The 20768-nt window shown below is 40.5% G+C and overlaps 3 protein-coding genes across 8 annotated transcripts; 2 read left to right on the forward strand and 1 right to left on the reverse strand.

Annotated features, from left to right (window-relative positions):
• Positions 1 to 3394: 3394 nt before the first annotated feature.
• Positions 3395 to 10155, reverse strand: LOC104419310 (CRM-domain containing factor CFM2, chloroplastic). 6 transcript variants are annotated; one of them, XR_005546585.1, is made up of 15 exons: positions 9380 to 10154; positions 8400 to 8910; positions 8198 to 8328; positions 7561 to 7842; positions 7318 to 7474; positions 6879 to 7171; positions 6665 to 6724; positions 6533 to 6589; positions 6336 to 6452; positions 5198 to 5414; positions 4885 to 5108; positions 4300 to 4430; positions 3946 to 4192; positions 3799 to 3867; positions 3395 to 3729 (listed from the first exon to the last, which is right to left on the reverse strand). XR_005546585.1 is itself a non-coding variant. In XM_039302004.1 (14 exons), exons 1-13 carry the CDS (start codon positions 10112 to 10114, stop codon positions 3965 to 3967), a joined length of 3147 nt encoding a protein of 1048 aa, XP_039157938.1. In that variant the 5' UTR covers positions 10115 to 10153; the 3' UTR covers positions 3395 to 3867; positions 3946 to 3964. The 6 variants fall into 6 exon arrangements, 1 of the variants encoding a protein (XP_039157938.1); XR_005546584.1 differs by having other exon boundaries at positions 4881 to 5037; positions 5169 to 5414; XR_005546583.1 differs by having other exon boundaries at positions 4881 to 5108; positions 9380 to 10153.
• A 5634-nt stretch (positions 10156 to 15789) lies between these two features.
• On the forward strand, positions 15790 to 16725 carry LOC104420658 (metalloendoproteinase 5-MMP). The gene has a single exon (XM_010032459.3). The coding sequence runs from the start codon at positions 15790 to 15792 to the stop codon at positions 16723 to 16725; it is 936 nt and encodes a 311-aa protein (XP_010030761.2).
• Positions 16726 to 18155: 1430 nt separating this feature from the next.
• On the forward strand, positions 18156 to 20386 carry LOC104420659 (metalloendoproteinase 4-MMP-like). The gene is made up of 3 exons (XM_039302537.1): positions 18156 to 18227; positions 19838 to 19981; positions 20030 to 20386. The coding sequence occupies exons 1-3, from the start codon at positions 18156 to 18158 to the stop codon at positions 20384 to 20386; spliced, it is 573 nt and encodes a 190-aa protein (XP_039158471.1).
• Positions 20387 to 20768: the final 382 nt, after the last annotated feature.

The following is a 20768-nucleotide window of genomic DNA, read 5'->3' on the forward strand; positions in this document are numbered from 1 at the left end:
TTGATTTGCCCAATGTTAGTTACGAAAAGATAAACTTTTAACTTTTGATTTTGAAACCCTTTTTGAGAAAGATTCGAACGATAACGTCAATCGGTGTTTCATGCATGAAATTGCGCGTAAATTGTCAAATCCAATTCAACGTGACAGGAGGTGGAGTGGTGGGGTATTGTCTCAAAACTTTCTTCGCTTCAACCTAATTTTTCTAAAAGGCCATAAGATGTGCAGATACTGTACACATGTTATGAAAAGACATGAAATGTTGAAAAATTTTAAATTATGTAAAAAGACATACGCTTCCTCTAAAGTGATAAGTTCATTGAAAAAAATTAAAAGTAGAGGATAGTTGATATGATAGACATGACGCGTTGACATGATACATTAATAGATCAATACGTTAGCCCTTATAAAATGGAAAATAAAAATGGATAATTCATAAGAGAAAAAATAATGAAGGGAGCCTTATTGAAATTACCCTTATGGAAGGTCATTTTGGAACTCTTAAGTCTTAGGAGTGTCTTGCAATACTCCATTGGAGTCAATAATCTATCTTGCCACATCAATTAAGAAGATGGAGAGGTTCTGCTTCACGGTCCTTCTACTCAGGTAGCTATATAGGTGAAGAATATTGTATCTAAACCATACTTTTCCAGAAGAAAGCATAACCGGGAAATTCAGTAAAAGCAAAAAAAGCAGGTCATGCGTCAACAAAAAGGTCAACAACCACCGCGACATGAACCAAGAACCTCCATTCCACATCGGGTGATTAGGGTCTTTCTGGGGTTAGTTCAGCTAGCGGGGAAAATAGGGGTTTGACACTTAACATGGGTTGGATCAGACATCACAACTTCATAAGATCTGCCCAGTAATGAATCATCAGTCACGATCACTAAATTATTTAGTAAATACGCAGGTTGTTCATAATAAGGAAGACAGCAGATGACAGATCTATATTAAGGGACTACAAGAACTGCTCGTTAAGTAAAAAAAACAGTGTCGCAAGATCTAAAAACAGAAGTTTGTATTTATGAAAGAAAGCAAAAATAAATGAAGTTGTTATTACTGGAGAAGCGTTCTTACAGATCTACAAGCAAACCACACAAAGCCAAAAACCCTAATCAAGATGTGTGGTACTAGACGGGTACAGATGCACGTCTATGCTTTGAACCTGGTAAAAAAGACAGTGAATACATATACAGGAAAACAAAGTGAAACGCACACATAGAACTGATAATGAGAAGAAAAACACACAGAACAACAAACGCAGTGCAGAACTTTTCTAGATCTAGCAGATCATCGGACCAAGATGCTTGATTCCCCAAAGAGAAGAAAGTGGGAGAAAAATGAACCCAAGAACAAGAAGATCAGAGAGAGAGAGAGAGAGAGAGAGGGAGGGAGATTAACTCCTATATCACGCGCGAGGCTTGATCGAGGAGGGCGCTTTTGTCTTCAGCTCATGATCCCTAACACTTCTTCTTGTAGCTGGTCGGAGCCTCGGAGGTGTATTTCGCTGAAAGGCAACAATGATGATGGCGATAGTGGGGAAGTGGTTGAAGAGAATAAAGGAAGAAGGGTGGGAGCAATCATGGCGACGGAGAAAGTGCTGCAGGTCTTGCTCGTGGACATCATCATGATGATTGCTCCTCTTTTCGAGCTCCTTTCTCTCTTTCTTTCCGGGGGCGTTGAAAGCGAGGATGATGATGCAAACAACCGAGCTTCGTTCTCCGTGCGTCCTCTCTCCCTCTCCCTCCCCATCCCCCTCTCCCCAGCTTGTCACAGAGAGAGAGAGAGAGAGAGAGAGAGAGGGAGAGGGTCAATGTTCACTTGAGAGTGTTTTTGCAGAGGTTCTGAACGTGAAATAAAAGAAGCAAAAGCGGCTGGATCGGCATGCGTGTGTGATAAGATGTTTTTGCTCTTTTCCCTTTTTGTTTTTGCTTCCTGCCCCTGTTTCCTCCCTCATTTGGGTTTTTTTGACTTTTTAATAGACTGATCTCACTGCTAAAATTCATGGCTTTTCTGCGCTTCCACGAGCAGGTCTAGATAATTTCCTCAAGGTCATGAAATTTCTCATTTGTGGTCATACTCCTTGCGAGGCAAGATGAACAATTTTCAGTCTTTTTTTTCTACATTTCCTAATTTATAACATAATTATCCTTTGTTTTTCATTCATGAAAATACAAAGTAATCATGCCAAATAAATGAACTCGAGCCGAACTTACAATATTGTATGAATCTATCACAATTATGGCATGTTTTAGGTTCATTATATTTTGGTGTAGCTCAAGCATGTCTGAGAGTTTTTATTTAACTAGGGTTAAGTCGAAGAGTTTTTATTCAACTAGAGTTTGTTTTGTTGCATCACAACTTTTCATCGAGATTTCAAGCTTGCAGCTTTGTTTGATTGATAAATCTTTGCATTTTAGATTATTTCGTAGCTTTTGTAACATATGGTTCTCTTCTATCAAACCAAGATATCAAAGCAAGCCTGAACTAAACTGTACAAAGTCGTATACACATATTCCTGATTTTAGGCTTTGTTTGTTTCCCAAACAATTGATAATTTGAAAAAAAAAAATTCCCGAAAACGATCACTTGTATCAGTTGAAATAATTAATTAACAAGAGATATTTTTATTATCGACAACAGATTATATGTTAATATTTTCATGAATAATGAATTTTTAGTTTTTTCATTTTTGTATGCAATACAAATGATCGTTTTAAAAAAAATATCTTCGAAATCATTCATTTTCTACGAAATAAACAAAGCCTTATACTTATTGCATTCTCTTCAAAACTGATTTAAATCATCAGGTAATTGTTATCTTTATTGAGCTATTGTTTTACTTGTTTATAATATTATTTTGGCTGTTGTTCGTATTTCCTATATCAAATGCTAGAAAATACATATTGCATGATTTGAAGAAAAAAAAAACATATTCATCTGAGTGAGAAAAACATAAAATTTTTCCTATCAACATGAGACCAAACTTTGTAAAGTTTATAGAGGTTCCAAGAAATAAAGCGATGGGTTTCTAGATATCAAAATTAATATCTATAACATACACCGAGATTAGGCAGATGATATTATTTTTAAGTTCTTTGTGGGAGTTAGGATAGAGTGCATGTTCCAGTTCTGGACATTAAAACATTCTATCGTAAACTGCGTGTATCATCGCAAAATATTTTACGTTTTTACACAGCAAAGTGCTCAAATTAACATTTATTGTTGCAGGCAGCGCTCCTAAAGTCGAACGGATTTAAATTCTACATAAAGACGATTTCATAAGGCAAGGAGAAGAAAGGCAGAGAATAATGGAATGTACGTGAGTGAAGCAATTATGAAATCATGAGCGATCCTCTTTTCTTAGAGAGAGAGAGAGAGAGAGACAGGGAGATGCAAACTCGATAGGGATTGGTCAGTGATATTACGAACAATGCTTTTTTTTTTTTCATTTACAATGAAAAGGGCGGAGAAAGACGACCGGCATCCCAAATGCATGGTTACACTGCATGAGCGGCTAAAATCGTTTTAGAGAATCGAATGAAAGGTCAGCTTCCAAGTTCGGCATCGCCCCGGTTACACTCCCATGCGAAGCAAAACCAGAACCGGCTTGACTCCGCTTGATACTTGCACCCGTCACCGACTTCAGCAGTGAAACAGAAATCGGATCATTTGCTTCTCAGGTTTCATTTTCCCAGAATCTCCATAGCCGTTGGTCAACCTTACTATCTGAGGACAGTCAGCAGTCAGCATTAACAATGGGACAGCGCGCAGGGATCTTCAGTTTGCGTGACATACCTAGTTGGCAAATTCCCCCATGGATCGAAGCGCTGAATAATCTTGAAGATCCATCCGACTCCACAAAATCTGCAGCTCCATGACCGGACGAAGGATGAGCCAACTCTCAGCTAACTCACTGTTGGACATAACAGACAATGGGAATACCTTTGACAAAAGTTTCGCCCTACGGAGTTGCCCTTTCCTCATGGTTGGATGGCAATCCACATTCAAGTTTGATGGCTGCCACAAGCTCAGGTGAGACAAGAGGGCGAGCTTCTCCCGACTTCTCCGAAAATTTACCCACCTCCCTCCCTCTGCTGTGAGAAAAGCTCGATTCCACATCTGCTCCCCAACCACGATAAAGTATGACCTTATTTGGCTCCTGAGAGACAAGAACGGCACCTGTTGCTTGCTGTAATAACACAGGAAAACAATAGGAGTGAGCTACTTAATTATAAGCTAAGTGGCTTGCTCCGCAATTTGGCCCCAAAAAAAAAAATGTTTGCTTGCTTCACAGACCTCCAGCTTGAAAACCAGCTCCTGGATCGATGTCCCTTTAGCCCTGCCCTTTACATTAACTATAGCAAGAGGGTGCTTCTGGAAATGTGTCTTGATCGTTTTGGCTATGCCACTCACAATGTTGCTTCTCCCTAAAAAATGACAGCAATGTAGATACGTAACAAATTTGGAAACTGGAGCTAAATACTATCAGCTGCAGCCTAATTTAAATGAAATCACAACTATACATCCTAAAATACAAAAACTCCTTAATTGTTTGTTTTCATATATTACAAGCATGTGACATATCATAAGCTGCAGCCTAATATAAGAAATTACAACTATAGATCCTAAAATACGAAAACTCCTTAATTATATGTTTTCATATATAACAAGCATGTGACATACTGTGCGCTGTGTATATAACCATCAGAAGAACCAAGCTTCCAAACAGTTTGGAAACTAGAAGGATAAGTAGTAAAATACTTAACAGCGGCTGCAAAACACTTTCTAACCTTGATTGACAAGATGTAAAATGATAACAACTGCACCGACATGAAAACCATTTAGTTTAATGTCTAAAAGAATGCCAAGTAGAATACCTACTGCTAGCACTGGGCGTTTTCTCATCCTGAGGGCTTGCTTACGTAGAAGAAGCCTCTCCTTGTTGGAAAGATTTATCCGACTCATTGGCATCTCATCTGATGTTTCTGGTTTGCTATCGCCCATTTCAACAGATGCCTTGGATAATTCCACCGTCTGGGTATCACAGACATGATGCTCAGAATCAATTTGGTCAGATACTTTGTGCTTTGACTGTGATCCATGGCCTACATTAGATCAGCAGTAAACAGATGAGATTATAGTAGACAAACATTGCAAGAGTTTACCACTAACTTTTCGCCAGGCCCCGAGTCACCTTCATCGTGTCTTTGTATAGAAACATTCCACAGAGAATCTCCATTTGCTGATTTATCCAACACCTCAGGTTTGATTTTCCCAGAATCTCCATAGCCATTGTTTACTGAGAATCCTGTCAGCTCATCCTCCTGTCTAGGTGGTATTTCAAGCAATGAAGCATCCACCCCATTGCTAGTGCTCAAGGAAGTTGAATCATCTCCTTGATTATCTCTAGCCTAAAATAAAATTTCCACGTGGCTTCTCTATAAGTATTCCCTCACCAACGAGATCTAATAAAGTCAACAGTATAATGACACAAAGGTTGACTGCAATTTTCTCAATTGGAAAGGAGGCTGCTACAGGCTTTCATTGTGCAAAACACATCCCAAAATCCATCTTAACGCATTATTTCCCACGAGTTCACCAGATTTTCATCGCATGATTGCTTATATCTGACTTGAAGCTTCATATTAATATGACACATTCAGACAGTAAATAGACTATCAAACTGATAGGGCAAAGAAGTTAAAAACATGCTGCTTTTCTATTTCCTGATGCAGATCACTATTAGTTTTCTGAAAAATCAGAGGCAGATCCAAAAACACGATAATTATGGTGAATAACAGCCTAACATAACTTTAACCGATCCCCCCAAAAAAAAAAAAAAGTCTAACATAACTTTAAGTCTTTAAATTTCGAAACAGAGGTCCGCCTTAGTTGGCCTTTTAAGTTTTGTTTTGAAGACGGGAAGGGGAAGAAATGAGAAGTGAGGGAAAAAGTCGGGACCAAATTTTACAATTTATGTGAGAGAAATTTCAAATTCTCCTCAACATTTTCTACCTCTCAACCTTTACTCTCCCCCAAGAAAGAAAATCTTTCAAACAAAGCATAAGCGTCCTTACATTCCTAATGGTTTCTTCAGTTATCAGGAATCCATGTGTTGCAGGCATTAGATGGATGGAGTTCCAAGATTTAATTCTAAGTCCCATGACCCCAGACCAGTAATATCAGCAATACTAGAACAGCAGTATCTAATCAAAGGGTTTACTTTCATTCGTTGCACGTTTCAACTCTAATCTCAGAAGCTAACATAGTACCACTGCATGACATAAAAAAGCAGCAGCCACTTCCAAGCATTTTATGGGTGCAAAAAGTACCTCAACATGCTCCTCATGAGAAACAGAAACTCCAGGAAGAGAGTTGCATGCTAAGTCAAGTGCACCACCCGAGCTCAAAGAATCTAGTGATTTCATAGGAGCCACTTCCCCTGTGACCTGAATCCAACATAAATGAATGTGGTATGAAAAACTACGTACTATTAACATGACAAGGAAAGAGAAACTGATGTGCTTACCAGTGGAGAAATCAAGCCGTCCAATGAATGTACGTCACTCCTTTCCTTGTCTCTATCCTGGCAAACAAAACATCTCATCTTGTAACTCAATATTGTTAACCTGATTGAGAGAAGGGAGACAGTATCACCCACCAACTGACGTTTCAGCTGATCTATATTTTCAGAAAGCTTCAACACATGAAGTTTCAAAGACTGCATAACAAGAACAGTAAATAAGTAAGATTTTATATATAATTTCAAAAGATATGAAAAAGGAAAAACAAACCAAGGAGATATAGAGGCTCCAGAAAATATTATGCAACTTCAGGCCTTTACATGATTGCAAAGAGAGAGATGTTAGCTTTACCTCACGACGTTGAGCCTCTAAGGAACGTTTCATTGCTGCTTTTTTATTAAGAAGTGTGTCTGGCCTTATACAAGCTGGTCGTTCATAATTTTTTCCACGATATACAATGATTGCATATCCTTTACTCACTCTCTCTACTGCAACCAATATCCCACCACTTTCTGCCTCTAAGGTCTGGGCTATTTGATGAACAGATTCAATACTTTTCTCTTTACAGATTATTTTAACAAGCTCCCTATATTTCCAGTGAAGATGCATGTTTTCAACTGTCCCGGCATATACACCCCGTCTACCTGGACAGAGAAAAAGTCACAGCATTTGAAATCCATTCCATCGAAAGTGTAGGCTAAAGAAAAGATAAAAAATTTTAAATTCTCATGAGAGAGCAAAACCACGTACTAGAACGACAAGACAAGACAAGGCAAGTTGTAGAACGCACCCATAAGTACGAAAGGCTTCATTCTCAAGCCAACCTTCCTTAGCATGTACCTTTCTTCTTGTGTTATGCCCTCTTTATCCACATCAGGTTGTTCTGGGTTCTCAGCATTCCCAAGCTCAGCAAGAAGTTTCTCTGCCTTGGCTTTCTTCTCTAAAGCCTATCGTTGAAAATGATAAGCCTCTAGGAAGACAGATACTACTGAAGTTAATGCAGATTCATGCACAGAAGTTAAAAAAGAAATACCAGGGACAGCTTGATGCCAGTCGTCCTAATAACCCCCTCAACTGAAACGGGCTTCTTTTCTTCAGAGGGAGGAATCCTTGTTTGCTTATCAGTGTCAGCATCGTCATCTCCAGATGCAGACAAGGTCAATCCATGTCGAGATTCAACTGCTTTCTCCATTACTATGCCACCTTTCCTTCGCTCTTCTATTGCAGTTGAAACCGCAGGAGGCAAGTAATCCTTCCCTCTGTACAAGACAATAAATTCCCTATCCCGGGAAAGTAGCGTCCCTCCAGTTAGCCGCTGGAATAAGAGATCTTGAGTTAATCAAAAGCCTGTTCTGGTCATAAAATAGATACAACAAACAAAATATTTTCTAGGGGAAATACCCAGAGCCACTAACATGAAGCATTATTAAGAGATTGACTACTTTTTGGACTTTACGTGTGAAAGAATACTTTCTATCAAATGAGTAACAACAGCTTAGAGATAATCTTAATGAAATCGACTACTTGGGGAAAAGAAGCGTATAAAATTTTCTCTAATAAGTATCTTTACATTCCTTCATCATGATAAAAGAGATCTCTGCACCCTAATTCTTTCATTTGGAAGGAAAAAAAAATTGCAGATCTGTAACATATGTTTAATAGGGTCTGACCCTCAATTCTTCTGCCATCATCTCACTGTTTGTGTTTTGTACTCCTCTCTTCACAGCAATCTTTGCAATCTCACATTTCTCCCACAACTTAATGATGGAAGCAGCTAATCCTTGGAGATTCTTATTTCTACCTGTCCAATGCAGAACAAGCAAGTGAATACTGGACAGTCACATCAGCCAGTGGATCAAAATTAAAGCTTACCCAATGCAAACTGGCATGGCAATGGTCTACTGAGTCTCCTCAATATGGTCATTTCATCATTTGTCAGTTTAGGTTTGACTCCATAAGGAAGAAGGCGGAAGGGCCTTCTGTAGCCAGGAACAACAGCAGGCAGAAGATCCGCATCCACAGGTAGAGGTTCATATCCCCACCAATCAGCAAACCGTGGACCCAGTCCATCTAACAATTGCTCAGCTTCTTCAGCGAGTTCTCGCTCACCTGGCAACTGGAATCGCACTTTATCAGGAGAACCCACGCCATATATCAAGGTTGGATGACCAGCTTCATCCGCGGGAGTCGGTCGAGTAGCTTCTACCCCATCATTGCCAGGTGGGCAGCTCTCTTGTTCATTGCATCCATCGTGATCTATTGGCGTGCCAGGGCCACTTGTCAGGCTATCATCAGCCAAGAAGTAAGGATACCTGTAATCAGCTCCTCTATACAATACCATGTTACCCCCAGATCGCCAAACTACCAGACCCCCAGTTTTCCTCTGAAGATGTCAAGGTTGTAAAAAAAATAATAATAATAATAACATTAGACTGCTGAATCTGGAGGAAGAAATGCAGCATTAAAGTGGAACTTAATATCGTGATTGGATCAAAAATTCCATAGCATTCTGAAATAAGCATAATCCAACATCTGTTCTGTAAGCTTACGAAGGGCATGATGACGGCAACTTGATTGGATGGTTTGATTCGCTTGTCAAAGATGGCGCTCTATCCAATCGATAAACAAAAAGATTTCTACTCCGCAGATTGCGCCAAGTCTTATCCATTTCATTATGGGATTATATATGATCTATGACATAAACGAGAGCCTCCAAATCAAGAGACTTACTCTATTAACAGTAGATACCGATGTAGCTATGCTCATTACCTCCAAGAGGTCACATAATTAAGCAACAAGAACAATTCCAATCAACAATTCCAACAAAGAAGAACGCCCAAAACTAGCCATACCTCCAGAAGATCATGCGTCCTCTTCATGTTCAACCTGCACAAGTCCTCGCAGGTGATCTTAACGACCTCCGTCTTCCTCCACCTCTCGTGAATCCCATTCACAATCCCCTCCGTGATCCCCGCCTTCCCAATCCTCAACCTCTTGTTCAACTTCACCCCGATCCCCCTCAACCGCCTTAGCTCCTCCTCCGACAGCCTCAGCTCCGCCAGCGTCGGCGCCGCGGCCGCCTTCTCCTCCCTCCTCCCCCGCTCCCTCTCCAAATCCCTCTCCTTCCTCGCCTTCCGCCTCAACTGGCCGTACCTCTCCACGAAGCCGCCGGAGCCAGGCTCGGGGACGGGGTTCTCGGGCGTGCTCCAGCTCGTGTCGATAGTGTGGCCGACGCGGTGCTTGGGCAGCCGCGTCGGCAGGGGGACGAAGATCTCGCCGGCGGAGCCAGGCGAGGGCTTCGGCGCCGGACCATCGCCTCCGGCGCCGCCGCCGCCGTCGTCTTCCTTGAAGCCGAGGCTGCGGAGCTTCTCGGCGATGCGCTGGATGGCGGACTGCGGGACGGCGGCGGCGTCGCCCCGGGGGGCGGCGGAGAATCGAGGGAGGAGGCCGGTGGAGGGTCGAGGGTGGTTTCGGAGGAACGGAGCGGCAGGGAACGGCGAGTGGGGAGGAGCGAGGGTTTGTGGCGGGAACGGCGATGGCGGGGGGTGGAGGTTGAGGTGGCACTGGGGAACCAGCATTGCTTTCATGGAGAGGGAGGGAGCGTGACGAGAAGCGAAGCAGATAATGCGGTGTTTGCATCAGACAGGAAAGGGGGGCTCCTTGCTCACGTGATTCTCGCGTGCTGCCCCCCCTGCCAAAATCTTCATCTTCTATTTTGCCCATTTCTTTTTCTTTTTTTTTTTAGGTCGAACTATTTTGCCCATTGCGGCTGGTTTTTTTTTTTTTCTCTAAAGCAAATCTTTTATTTTGCCCATCCCTAATTTTATTTTGTCGAACTTTCTTTTTTTTTTTAAATTGCCCATTTCGGCTCTTTTTTAAAAAAGAAGAGCAAAAGCAAAGCTTGGATGTTAGGTGACGTGGACTCCTTTCTTGTCGACGCAAATCGAGCACAACAAGGGAATCCTTAAGCAGGCCCGCCGACTGGATAGGTTGGGTCGGACCGAAAATGTTCTAATATAATTTATTTATTTTCATACGATACAAATTTAATTAATCATATCCGACTCAATCCATACCTAAACCAATCTTATCCACATTGCTAAAATAATTTCATATGTAATTAAATTTACGAAAACTTATACCTAAATCAAGATAAGAACATGAAATGAGTTAACGCAAGATTAAGTCGAGGCAAAAAAGAGCATGTAGAGAGAGAATTATACATATGGATTGCGCAAGATCAAGTATAAAGAGCCCGATTCATAATTCTAAAATGCTTTCATATTTCTAAAATACTTTCATATTTACGAAAAAGATTGAATTATATAGGTGGATTGAGTTTAAGCAAGTAATGAATCCATTTAATATCCAAATTGCTTTGGACTTTCTATTGAGGTTCTTCTTTACACATTTATAAATCAACCACCAACCTTTTCATGGGTGGTCTTGGGCTTTTCCCGCTCTAAAATTTAGCTCCAATGGCCTCCCTTCACATTTATAAACCGACCATTAACTTTTTCCACACTCCAACACATATTGTCCCCGAAGCTGGTGTGGCCACTCAGGAATATCAAAGCTAGGATCATTATCTTCATCTCGAATGATCAAGATCAATCAGTTTCCTCGTGATCACTATTCGAACTTTGCTGAAACAGAAACACTTGTCTTCTTCCTTCTAAACTCATGTCATATGATTCCACTTCGATGTGAACTCTTTGCTAGTTCCGATCACCATGACTACGTTCAAGGCTAGAGAACCCAAACACATTAACAAAATGCAGCTGGTTGATATTCGAATTAATGAAAGTCAACTGGAGAAGAAATCGGATGGGTATTGCTTGATCGCCGTGAGCATGGAGAGATGGCTGAACGGACAAAGTGCAAACAAAACACGTACGTCCAGATCCTTGGCTAGCTGATGTCATTGTCTGCTTCTCTTTAAATAGCTGGATCCTTGGCGATCCTGAGCATGACGACAAACAGACACGCGAGAAACCAAGTGCTGATGAAGACCTGTCTCTGCGGTGATTTTGCAAGCACATTAGGCAGAGAGAGAGCTAAGCTTCAACGGTCGAGTCTCGTTGTGCATCCTCCGACCTAGATGGATCATGCAGGAAAGGAGAAACAGGACACCGCGCCGTGACAAGAGTCTAGTGCTCATCCACAACAGTGGCTGGGGAATTGCCAATCTCCCAGAGTCTCTGCAAGAAGAGATTCTAATGAGGCTTCCCTTCAGGATCAAGTCCATCTCCAACTCAGGTGGCTGTTTCAGATGTCAATCCATCTTTGGCCCGTCTGTATACTTCTCACGCTACCGATCCCATTCTCTCTTGGACACTACCCCATTGCTGTTCACATGCTCAAGATGATGATATTCCTGATTACATGAGATTCGGCCATCTTTCATCAACGGATTTCATCCCCCCAAGTTTCACAGACTCGTCCCCGCCATCTAGTCTAAAGAGCAGTGTAGATTATAGGAGCCTAAGGGGTTGCTGTCATGTTCACGCGATCAGGGAAATTATCGCACTGGCTATCCCGTTTTATGGGATAGTTTCCTTTCCATCAAGAGAGCATGGAAAACACAGATCTTTATCTACGGCGTTTTGATCATTGAGCTTGACCATTCATTATCTCAAGGCTCTCTCACCCTCTTGACATTAAGTGTATCTCTGGGAGAGATGATCCAACAAAAGCACCACAGGGAAGAATCCTTTGGAAGAAAAAATTGTAAGAAAGTCAACAGAATGTCAAAATACTGAACATGCTTTCAAGATCTCGGATCAAAATGATTCAACTTCAGTTTGAACATGTTTGCAAGTTTGGAGCTTCATGAATACATCCAAGATTAAAGGACCCAACAATGTTGATGCAACTTGTTGAGATATTCAATCTAATAAAAGCCAGCCGAAGGAGGCATCCGAGACAGTGTTCGTTCACTTTTTTCGGTGTAGTACATGGCAAACAAAACAAATATGTCCAGATCTTTGGCTGGCCGATGTCGTTGTCAGCTTATACAAACAAAGCAGAAGGGTCCCTCCAAGCATAGCTTGCTTCTAGTTCTTGGTGACTGAACATGACAATCAACAGACAACGCATGAGAAGCTAAGTGCCGACATAGATCTGTCCCTGGAGGAGCTTTGCACAAACATATCAAGTAGGCATGGAGAGAGCTAGCTCCGATGGTCGAGTGCCGTTGCGCATTCCCAGCACAGACAGGTCATCAGGGAAACGAGAGAAGCTAGAAAACGTGCCACAACAAGACTCCAGGGCAGATCAAGATGAGCAGCTGGACAATTGCTATCTCCCCATTTCCCCGCAAGAAGAGATCCTCATCAGGCTTCCCATAAAGTACCTCTTCAGGTTCAAGTCCGTATCGAAGCAAACTCTCTCGGTATCTTATATTCATATCTATCTTTCTTCTCCGTAAATGAAATCGCATTAGTGTCAAAAAATTCTAGTCCTGTATAATAGGGAGAGATGAGCATCTATCCAAGGTCTACCCTAAACTAGAATTGTGTAATTAGGTTTCCGTCGGAAATGGTCTAATCCTAAATCCCAAAAATTAGGAACGGGCATTGTATAGTCCAATTCCAGGATTAGAGTGCTAATCCAAACTGACCATGGACCTTGGATCGAATACATTTTGACTACTTTTGTTGTTTGTTTTGCTTTCAAGTGGTTAGAATTTAGAGCAATCTTTTATGGGTGAATGAGCAATGAAGCCTATAATTTATGTTTTACTTTACTTGTTTTGGGCAATCAAAGATTTCTATTATTACTTTAGCCTCCCTTTTGCTTGACCAAGGGAGAATTGAGAACATCCATATTGCTTCAGACTTCTTTTGTTCTCCATTGATGTTTTACTCGCTTTTTTGTTACTTAGTATTGCGGTTCTAATCATCGTGTGTCGATGGATAACTACCTCGAAAAAGTAAGTTTCACTTTTTAAAGAATACAAAAAATGAAACCAAAAAAAGGAAATTGGCCGATTCATAGTATCAATCTTGGAAATGATATTTGTTCAGTTTGCAACATTTCCAGAAGAGTTGCATTTATTCATTTTTCAACTTCTTCCGAATGAACACCTTTGTTCAATTGGGCAACTTCTTTCAAAAATATATATTCGTTTATTTTGCAATTTTTCACAAAGAGTTGCTTATATATATGTCTGTTTTCTAGATAAACGAATTGAGATCATTTCTTTTCGAGTCTTCTTTCCAAAAAAAAAAATTACAATTATCTTTTCAATTGTTTTATAGAGGAAACACTCCAAAAAGTGTTTCCGCACACTTCTGGACGGAAAGTGTTCCTGAACAAAAGGAACAAACGCGTTTGGTTGCGTTTTTTTTCTTTTGTTTTTGTTTGGACGAAATAAAACAGAAAAAGAAACAAAAAAAGTTGTTTCTCCCGAAAGAAACACTTCTTGGAAGGAACAAAAGAACAAAAATCACTCTTCTCTCTCTTCTTCTTCTCTTCTTCTTTTCTTCTTTTTTTCTTCTTTTCATTTTGGCCGGTCGCCGGCCTCGGCCATGGCCGGCGACCGGCCGTCGAGGCTCGGCCTCGCCCAGCCAAGGCGAGGCCGAGCCTCGCCCACCACGGCCAGGCTCGGCCTCGCCGTGGGCCGCGAGCCTCGCCGTGGCCGGGCGAGGCTGCCCCATCCCCGTCGCCCGATCGCGGAGGCGGGGGACCGGCCGAAGAAAAGAAAAAAATAAAAAGAAAGGAAAAATAAAAAATAAAAAAATTGTTTAAAAAATTAAAAGAAACAAAAAAATAATAAAATTTACCAAACGTGTTTTACGTTCATTTTTTATTCCCGACCAAACGTTACCAAACGTGTTCTTTTGTTCAAAAATGCTTCCCGGAACAAAACACTTTTTGTTTCGTTCCTGGAAAAAAAAGAACATTATAATTACTATCTAGTATTCTCATTTTGAAACTTTATTGTATTGTGGAGGATATTTATTGGTGACCATTAACAACTTTTGGGACAAATAAATTCTTAAAGAAAGTGATATTATACCTCAAAATCCGACTTGATTATTTTATTAATTCAAAGCCATATTCTTCCAACAAGAACCAGGATTCACAAAATCAGTTCCAAGTTTCAAAATCTAGGAATCGACTTACGCGGGTAGGTTACAGTCCATGGTTGGGCCGACACAACCCTAAGTTGCTAACCCCTAGCCGAAATTTATTTTTGGGTACATACGATACAGCTTTCATTGGCAAGCAAGTAAGGATCTTAATTATTCTTGCCATTACTTTTGAGCATTCTCTTTTTACTAATATGGTGAAAATCTACCTCCCTCTCCAATAGCACATCTCCGTAAAAGGTGCCTGTTTATGATGTGCCATAAATAAATTAGAGATGCATGCATGGCAATATGCTAATATCATATATTGAGAATTTAACCGTTGCAATAAAATGAAAACTTTCGCAAAAAAAATCCCATGTGGCTTTCTGTAAATGAAAGGCATTGAAGGAGACTACGATGATCGACTTGCTTCTCAATGCACAATTTTAGAGCATACAAATACCAAGGAAGAAAGAAACAACTCCTTCATATGCTGGGGAAGTTGACATGTTAAGTCATTGCATTGCATTTTTGTGCTTATTATTTCACTTAAGACTTTTGATTGTGTATAGCCTTTGAGGTAGAGAGAACAAGACTTCCAAGGTGGTTGCATTAAAAAATGCTTAATGCTTTTCTTTTACGCTAATCGAGAAACTCATGAGAATCTTAGATAGGAGCAACCATGTCTGATTTTACTAAATCAGGTTATGATATTATCGTTGATTATAATGTTGTTTTGGACAGAGATTCGTTCAATTCACAAGATTGCATAATCTAAACCCGTCGCAGTTAAATCTTAGAGATCTATCAAGTCTCTATGCGGCCCTCACCTAGTCTAAATAATTCGTGAGATTTTTGTTTCCTAAATTGGTGTAATTGAAGGTTTAAATTCTCACATCTTACAAGAGAAAGGAAGAGACAAATATCCAAAAGCTATATAGTTCAATAGTAACTTTTTAATGTGTGACCATCAATAGGTATGTATACCCTCTTCATTGTGCACAGAAAAGGGAATCATCCAATAAGAAATCTAGCTATCTTAGTAAATAATAAAGTATTATATTATATTCTTAAAATACTCTTTACCTAGGAACTCTATTATATATACAGCCACACGCCCTGCTATAATCCACACACGATCGAACTAGAATACTGTCCTAGGAAGCACCACGCCTAAAAACCCAATGGTTCCCAAAATCTCCTGTTCTTTCGTGGCCATCCTCGTTCTCTTTCTTGCGATTCGACCCTCCACGGTTCACTCGAGAAGCCTCAAGTCTACCGATCCAAGCCTCACTTCCTTCCAGAGCTTGGAGGGGGTTCTCAAGGGCCAGACCAAGCAAGGCATTAAAGAGGTCAAGCGTTACCTCAGAGCTTTCGGATACTGGGGCTACGAGGAGGACGAGAACGAGGTCGCCCTCATGGACGACGAGTTCGACGAGACTTTAGAGTCGGCGCTCCAATCTTACCAGAGATTCTACCATCTGGAAGTCACCGGAAAGCTCGATGCCGACACCGTAAACCAGATGAGCGCTCCAAGATGCGGGGTGCCCGACGCCGTCCACCCTCGGCACGCAGAATGGAATGCCACTAAGCCTAGTAAGCTCCGCATAGTCGCGCGCTACAACTTCTTTCCCAACAAGCCTAGGTGGCCGCCTACCAAAACCCATCTCAACTACGCTTTCGGCCCGGTCCCTGCGGCCATCCCTCTGGAGGAGTTGCGAGGAGTTTGCTCGAGAGCTTTCCAGAGGTGGGCTGACGTTACGTCGTTCACATTCTCAGAAGCCTCGGCAGGCGGGCAGATCGATCTCGTCATAGGCTTCTACAGAGGCGATCATGGCGACGGATATCCTTTCGACGGGCCCGGCAAGATTCTCGCCCATTCATTTTCCCCCACTGACGGTCGGTTCCACTACGACGTGGAGGAGCAGTGGAGCACCAACCCAAGCTCGACGCAATTCGACTTGGAATCGGTGACCTTGCATGAAATAGGACACCTCCTAGGGCTCGCCCACACTCCCGATCAGAACGCCGTTATGTTCGCCACGATTTCGCCCGGCGCTCAAAAGAGGGATCTTCGACAAGATGACATCGATGGCATACATGCTTTGTACGCTGCGTAATAAAAAGGCCTTGGCCATTCTGACCAAAAATAATAATAATAATAATAATAAAAATAAAAAGGCCTTGGCCTATGGTTTTCATGATTCTATCAGCAATATCTTCAATATAAAGTTATGATTATATTAGCAATATCAGCAAATTCTCGCTATATGATTCATGTATTTTTTTAGGTCTGGTATGCAGAAGTTCAAGATGCATGTACCCATGCATAACAAAGGTGTTTGCCAGTGAAATTAGGTTTTGATTAGTTAGTATTTTCATTGAGATAGCAAAAAAGGGTTGGTGCAATGGTAATGTTGGTACTAATAAAAGGTTTATAACTAAATTGGCACAAATGCAAAAAGTTTAAAACTTTTTTGACACTTTTCCGGAATGTTGTATCTATATTATTCTTGCTTCTTCTATCAATTTCACATAAGTTGAGGCTAGACATGTAAGATAACTTCACCTTCGCTATGTAGTCATGATTTCATTCAAGACACATACTCAAAACTGGACTGACCCTATCCATGCAACTATCGTTAACAAAATCTTAACCGGAAGTGGCTTGTATTTGTAAAAATTCAATCGAATCGAATCAAACCAAGTTATTCGTCAAGGTATCATCCGACAAGAACGTCAATAAAGTTTGGTTGTTTTTGTAGTATTATCCCTGATATTCACAGACCAATATCTTCTTGAAAAAAAATTCATTCTTCGTGCTATTTCTAAGGTACTTTATGCATTACATGTATATCTAAAGTGAAGGGTTTGATTGCGCGGATTTACTAAGTTGAACTCTGGGATTACTCCGTTGCAACTCGCAAAAGAAACAAACATGTTGATGCCTCCACCATGACTTGTGTCTAAGGTTGCAGCTCCATCTGCAATTGCCACATAAACTACTAAATTTTACCAATCCAAGCCTCTCGTGATTTAAAATATACCTGAATTGTTGGAGATAACTCCCTAGATTTTCCATATTTCTCTTGATTGTGCATATATCTCCCTTAGGTGTGTATATTCTTGATTGATATGATATCTCTCTTAATTGTGCATATATATCTATTATGTATGAATCTATTGAGAAAATTGTCCAAAAAAGTCATAAATAGACTTTGGTAAATTCAATTCTAAATCTTTTGAAATTTTGTTAAATGAGTTTATGCAGCCAAATTGGGCCAAAAATTGCTAACGTGGCCCCAATAATCCTATATAGCTCAATTTGTGCTAACGCATGTAACTTTAACAAGGTTTTTATAATTTTTGAATTTTTTTAGATTTTTCCCTTTTCTTTGTTTATTTTTTTATCAATTGCCGACATTCCTTCCCTAGCACTACGTGAGGGCTAGCGACCCTTGTCCAAGCGAGCCATTGAGGGCAATCTCCCTCGACTAGGGTGAGGGCTACCCTTCCCAGAGCTAGCAAGGGGCAGTCTAGCCTATGACCAATGAAGGCGGCCCTTGTCCAAGCGAGGCCAGCCCTCCGCCTGATCGTGGCCATTAAGGGCAGCCTCATTGGAGTAAGGCAAGGATGACCTCACCTAGCCTTCTCCGACCATTGCCTGATAGAAACCATCGGCAAAAGGGAAAGGAAAAGAAATAAAATAAAGAAAATAATTCAAAATGTTTTTAAAAAAACTATTCACATTAGTGCCAATACGTCACATAGGACGATTAGCTTGATTGGACAATCACGTCGGCATTTTCTGATCAAAATCTATCCTAAGAACTTAGCTAGCAAAACGTAAAAAAAATTTAGCACTCAATCAGCACAATTTAAAGATTTAAGATTGAATTGGCCAAAGTGCAATAAAAATTAGCATTTAACAAAAGAAAAGATTAATCGCAAGAGGCTTGATTTAATTTTTCAAGCAAGTAATGCTAAGAAACCGTTGTTAAATATATAAACAGTCTAAATTCTTTTTATTGGGTATACATAATTTAGCATTGCATTTGAAAATGATCTTTTTGCTAATATAGTGGACAGAACAGAAAATTCACCTCTCTCCAATATAAATCAATTTGATGGATCAATATTTAGCAGCCAATATTTTGGAAATTCCCATTTACTTTTAGTTTAATTTGTTTCTTGAAAAATAAATGATTTACAAAACACTTACATAAAAATGATCATTGCAGCATTGATAACAATTTATGTATAAATATTGTTATTAATAATGAAATTATTTTTTGATTATTCATTTTTATAAGTAATACAAGTAATCATTTTTAGGAAAACATTTTCTAAATCATTTATTTTTCATAAAACAAACCGAGTCAATCACATTGATGACCATGAAAGTGAGACTCCAGGAGTCCCCTTGATGCTCAACTTTTCTAAAGTCGAATTCTATAATTTAGACTATATATCGTTCGATTGGCTGGGGAGTGGAATCTTATCAATCACAATGAATTCCTTGTCAAGTTTATAAAGCATAAAGGTTTCGGATTTTTTTCCAAATTTAGTGTTATTACAATGTTTTATTCGGAACCCAAGCTTAAGTTATTAGGTAAAAGTTTAATTTAATATTTGAAAATTCTAACATGTTTCTCAAAAAATAAATAATTTGAAAAATATTTTCTTAAAAATGATCGTTTATATCATAGAAAACAATTAGTTAACGAAATAAGTTTTTCATTACCAATAACAATTTATATCTAAACATTGTTGTTGACGGTGAAACATTTTTTACATTGTCAAGGTTTATGTGTGACCCTTATCGAGTGAAAAATTAATGATATTACTTGTTTATCATAATACCGTCTAGAAAAAAAGATTCGTTCAATTGGCAGGGGAGTGCAATCTTATCCATCGCAATGAATTCCTTCTCAAGTTTATGGGTGGCCATTCTTGGGTTATTATAAGGTTTTATCTAGGACACCATTTTTGGCCTTCATCAAGTGCAAAGATTTCGGCTTTTTTTGGAAAATTCAGCGTGATTACAAGGTTTTATTTGGGACCCCATTGAATCCGAACACCTTCCCAGGCAACACTGCACACGCACAAAATGGCTCCTAGGATGTTCTGTTCTCGGGTCCATTCTCGTTGTCTTTCTTGCAATTCATCAACCCTCCAACATTCACTCGGAGAAGCCTGAAATCTACCGATCCAAGCTTCTCTTCCTTTCAGAGTTTGGAGGGGGCCCTCGAGGGTCAGGCCAAGCGAGGCATCAAAGAGGTCAAGCGTTACCTCAAAGCTCTCGGATACTTGGCCTACGAGAATAAGAACGACGGAGCCCTCATGGACGACGAGTTCGACGAGACTCTCAAGTCGGCACTCGAATCTTACGAGAGATTCTAAGGTCTTAAAGTCACCGGAAAGCTTGATGCCGACACGGTGAAGCAAATGAGCATCCTGAGATGCGGGGTGCCTGACTTCATCCGCCCAAGGCACGCTAGCAGGAATGCCACTGAGCCTAACAAGCTCCGCATAGTATTGCGTTGTGCGTTCAGTTTGGCGGGAATAAGTGGCCGCCTTCCAAATTCCATCTCACCTATGCTTTCGACTCCATCTCCAAGGCCGTCGGTTTTCCAGTCCTGGACCCATGTTACTGCGTTCACCTTCATTGAAGTTTCGTCTGATGAGACGCCCGACGTCAGTATAGGCTTCTTCAGCAGCTTTCATGGTGATAGTCAATCTTTCGATGGGACCTGGCGGGATTCTTGCCCATTCGACTAATCCGAACTTCGGTTTTGTCCCACTACGATGCGGATGAGCCGTGCAATGCTAACCCCAGCCCGACCCAACTGGACTTAAGAGTCGGTTGCCTTGCATGAAATAGGACACCTCCTGGGGCTCGCTCACAGCCAGGATCCGAACGCCGTAATGCATTACGGAATTGCGCCAGGTACTGTCAGAAGGGTCCTTCAAAAAGATGACGTCGATGGCATACATGCTCTGTACTCTTAGCAATCCTAGGCCATTCCATTGGCAATATCAGCACTATTTCACTGTGCGATAAGCGATTGCAGCAATGAAAGCAACAGCTTCTAAACATGTCCCCTTCACAAATTTTTTTATACGTTCAATATGGTACAGCACATTTTTCAAAATATAAATA

Source organism: Eucalyptus grandis, chromosome 9 (assembly GCF_016545825.1).
Source record: "Eucalyptus grandis isolate ANBG69807.140 chromosome 9, ASM1654582v1, whole genome shotgun sequence".
NCBI lineage: Eukaryota > Viridiplantae > Streptophyta > Magnoliopsida > Myrtales > Myrtaceae > Eucalyptus > Eucalyptus grandis.

Excerpts from the sequence above, each read along its gene's own strand:
- LOC104419310 (XM_039302004.1), bottom strand. The coding sequence starts at position 10,114 with ATGAAAGCAATGCTGGTTCCCCAGTGCCACCTCAACCTCCACCCCCCG. Across the intron at positions 8,329-8,399 it reads GCCATGCCAGTTTGCATTGG|GTAGAAATAAGAATCTCCAA; the intron begins GTAAGCTTTAAT and ends TGCATTGGACAG. Across the intron at positions 4,431-4,880 it reads ACGCCCAGTGCTAGCAGTAG|GGAGAAGCAACATTGTGAGT; the intron begins GTATTCTACTTG and ends GTCATTTTTTAG.
- LOC104420658 (XM_010032459.3), top strand. The coding sequence starts at position 15,790 with ATGGTTCCCAAAATCTCCTGTTCTTTCGTGGCCATCCTCGTTCTCTTT.
- LOC104420659 (XM_039302537.1), top strand. The coding sequence starts at position 18,156 with ATGAAGGCGGCCCTTGTCCAAGCGAGGCCAGCCCTCCGCCTGATCGTG. Across the intron at positions 18,228-19,837 it reads TTAAGGGCAGCCTCATTGGA|AGTTTGGAGGGGGCCCTCGA; the intron begins GTAAGGCAAGGA and ends TCTTCCTTTCAG. Across the intron at positions 19,982-20,029 it reads TCGACGAGACTCTCAAGTCG|CTTGATGCCGACACGGTGAA; the intron begins GCACTCGAATCT and ends GTCACCGGAAAG.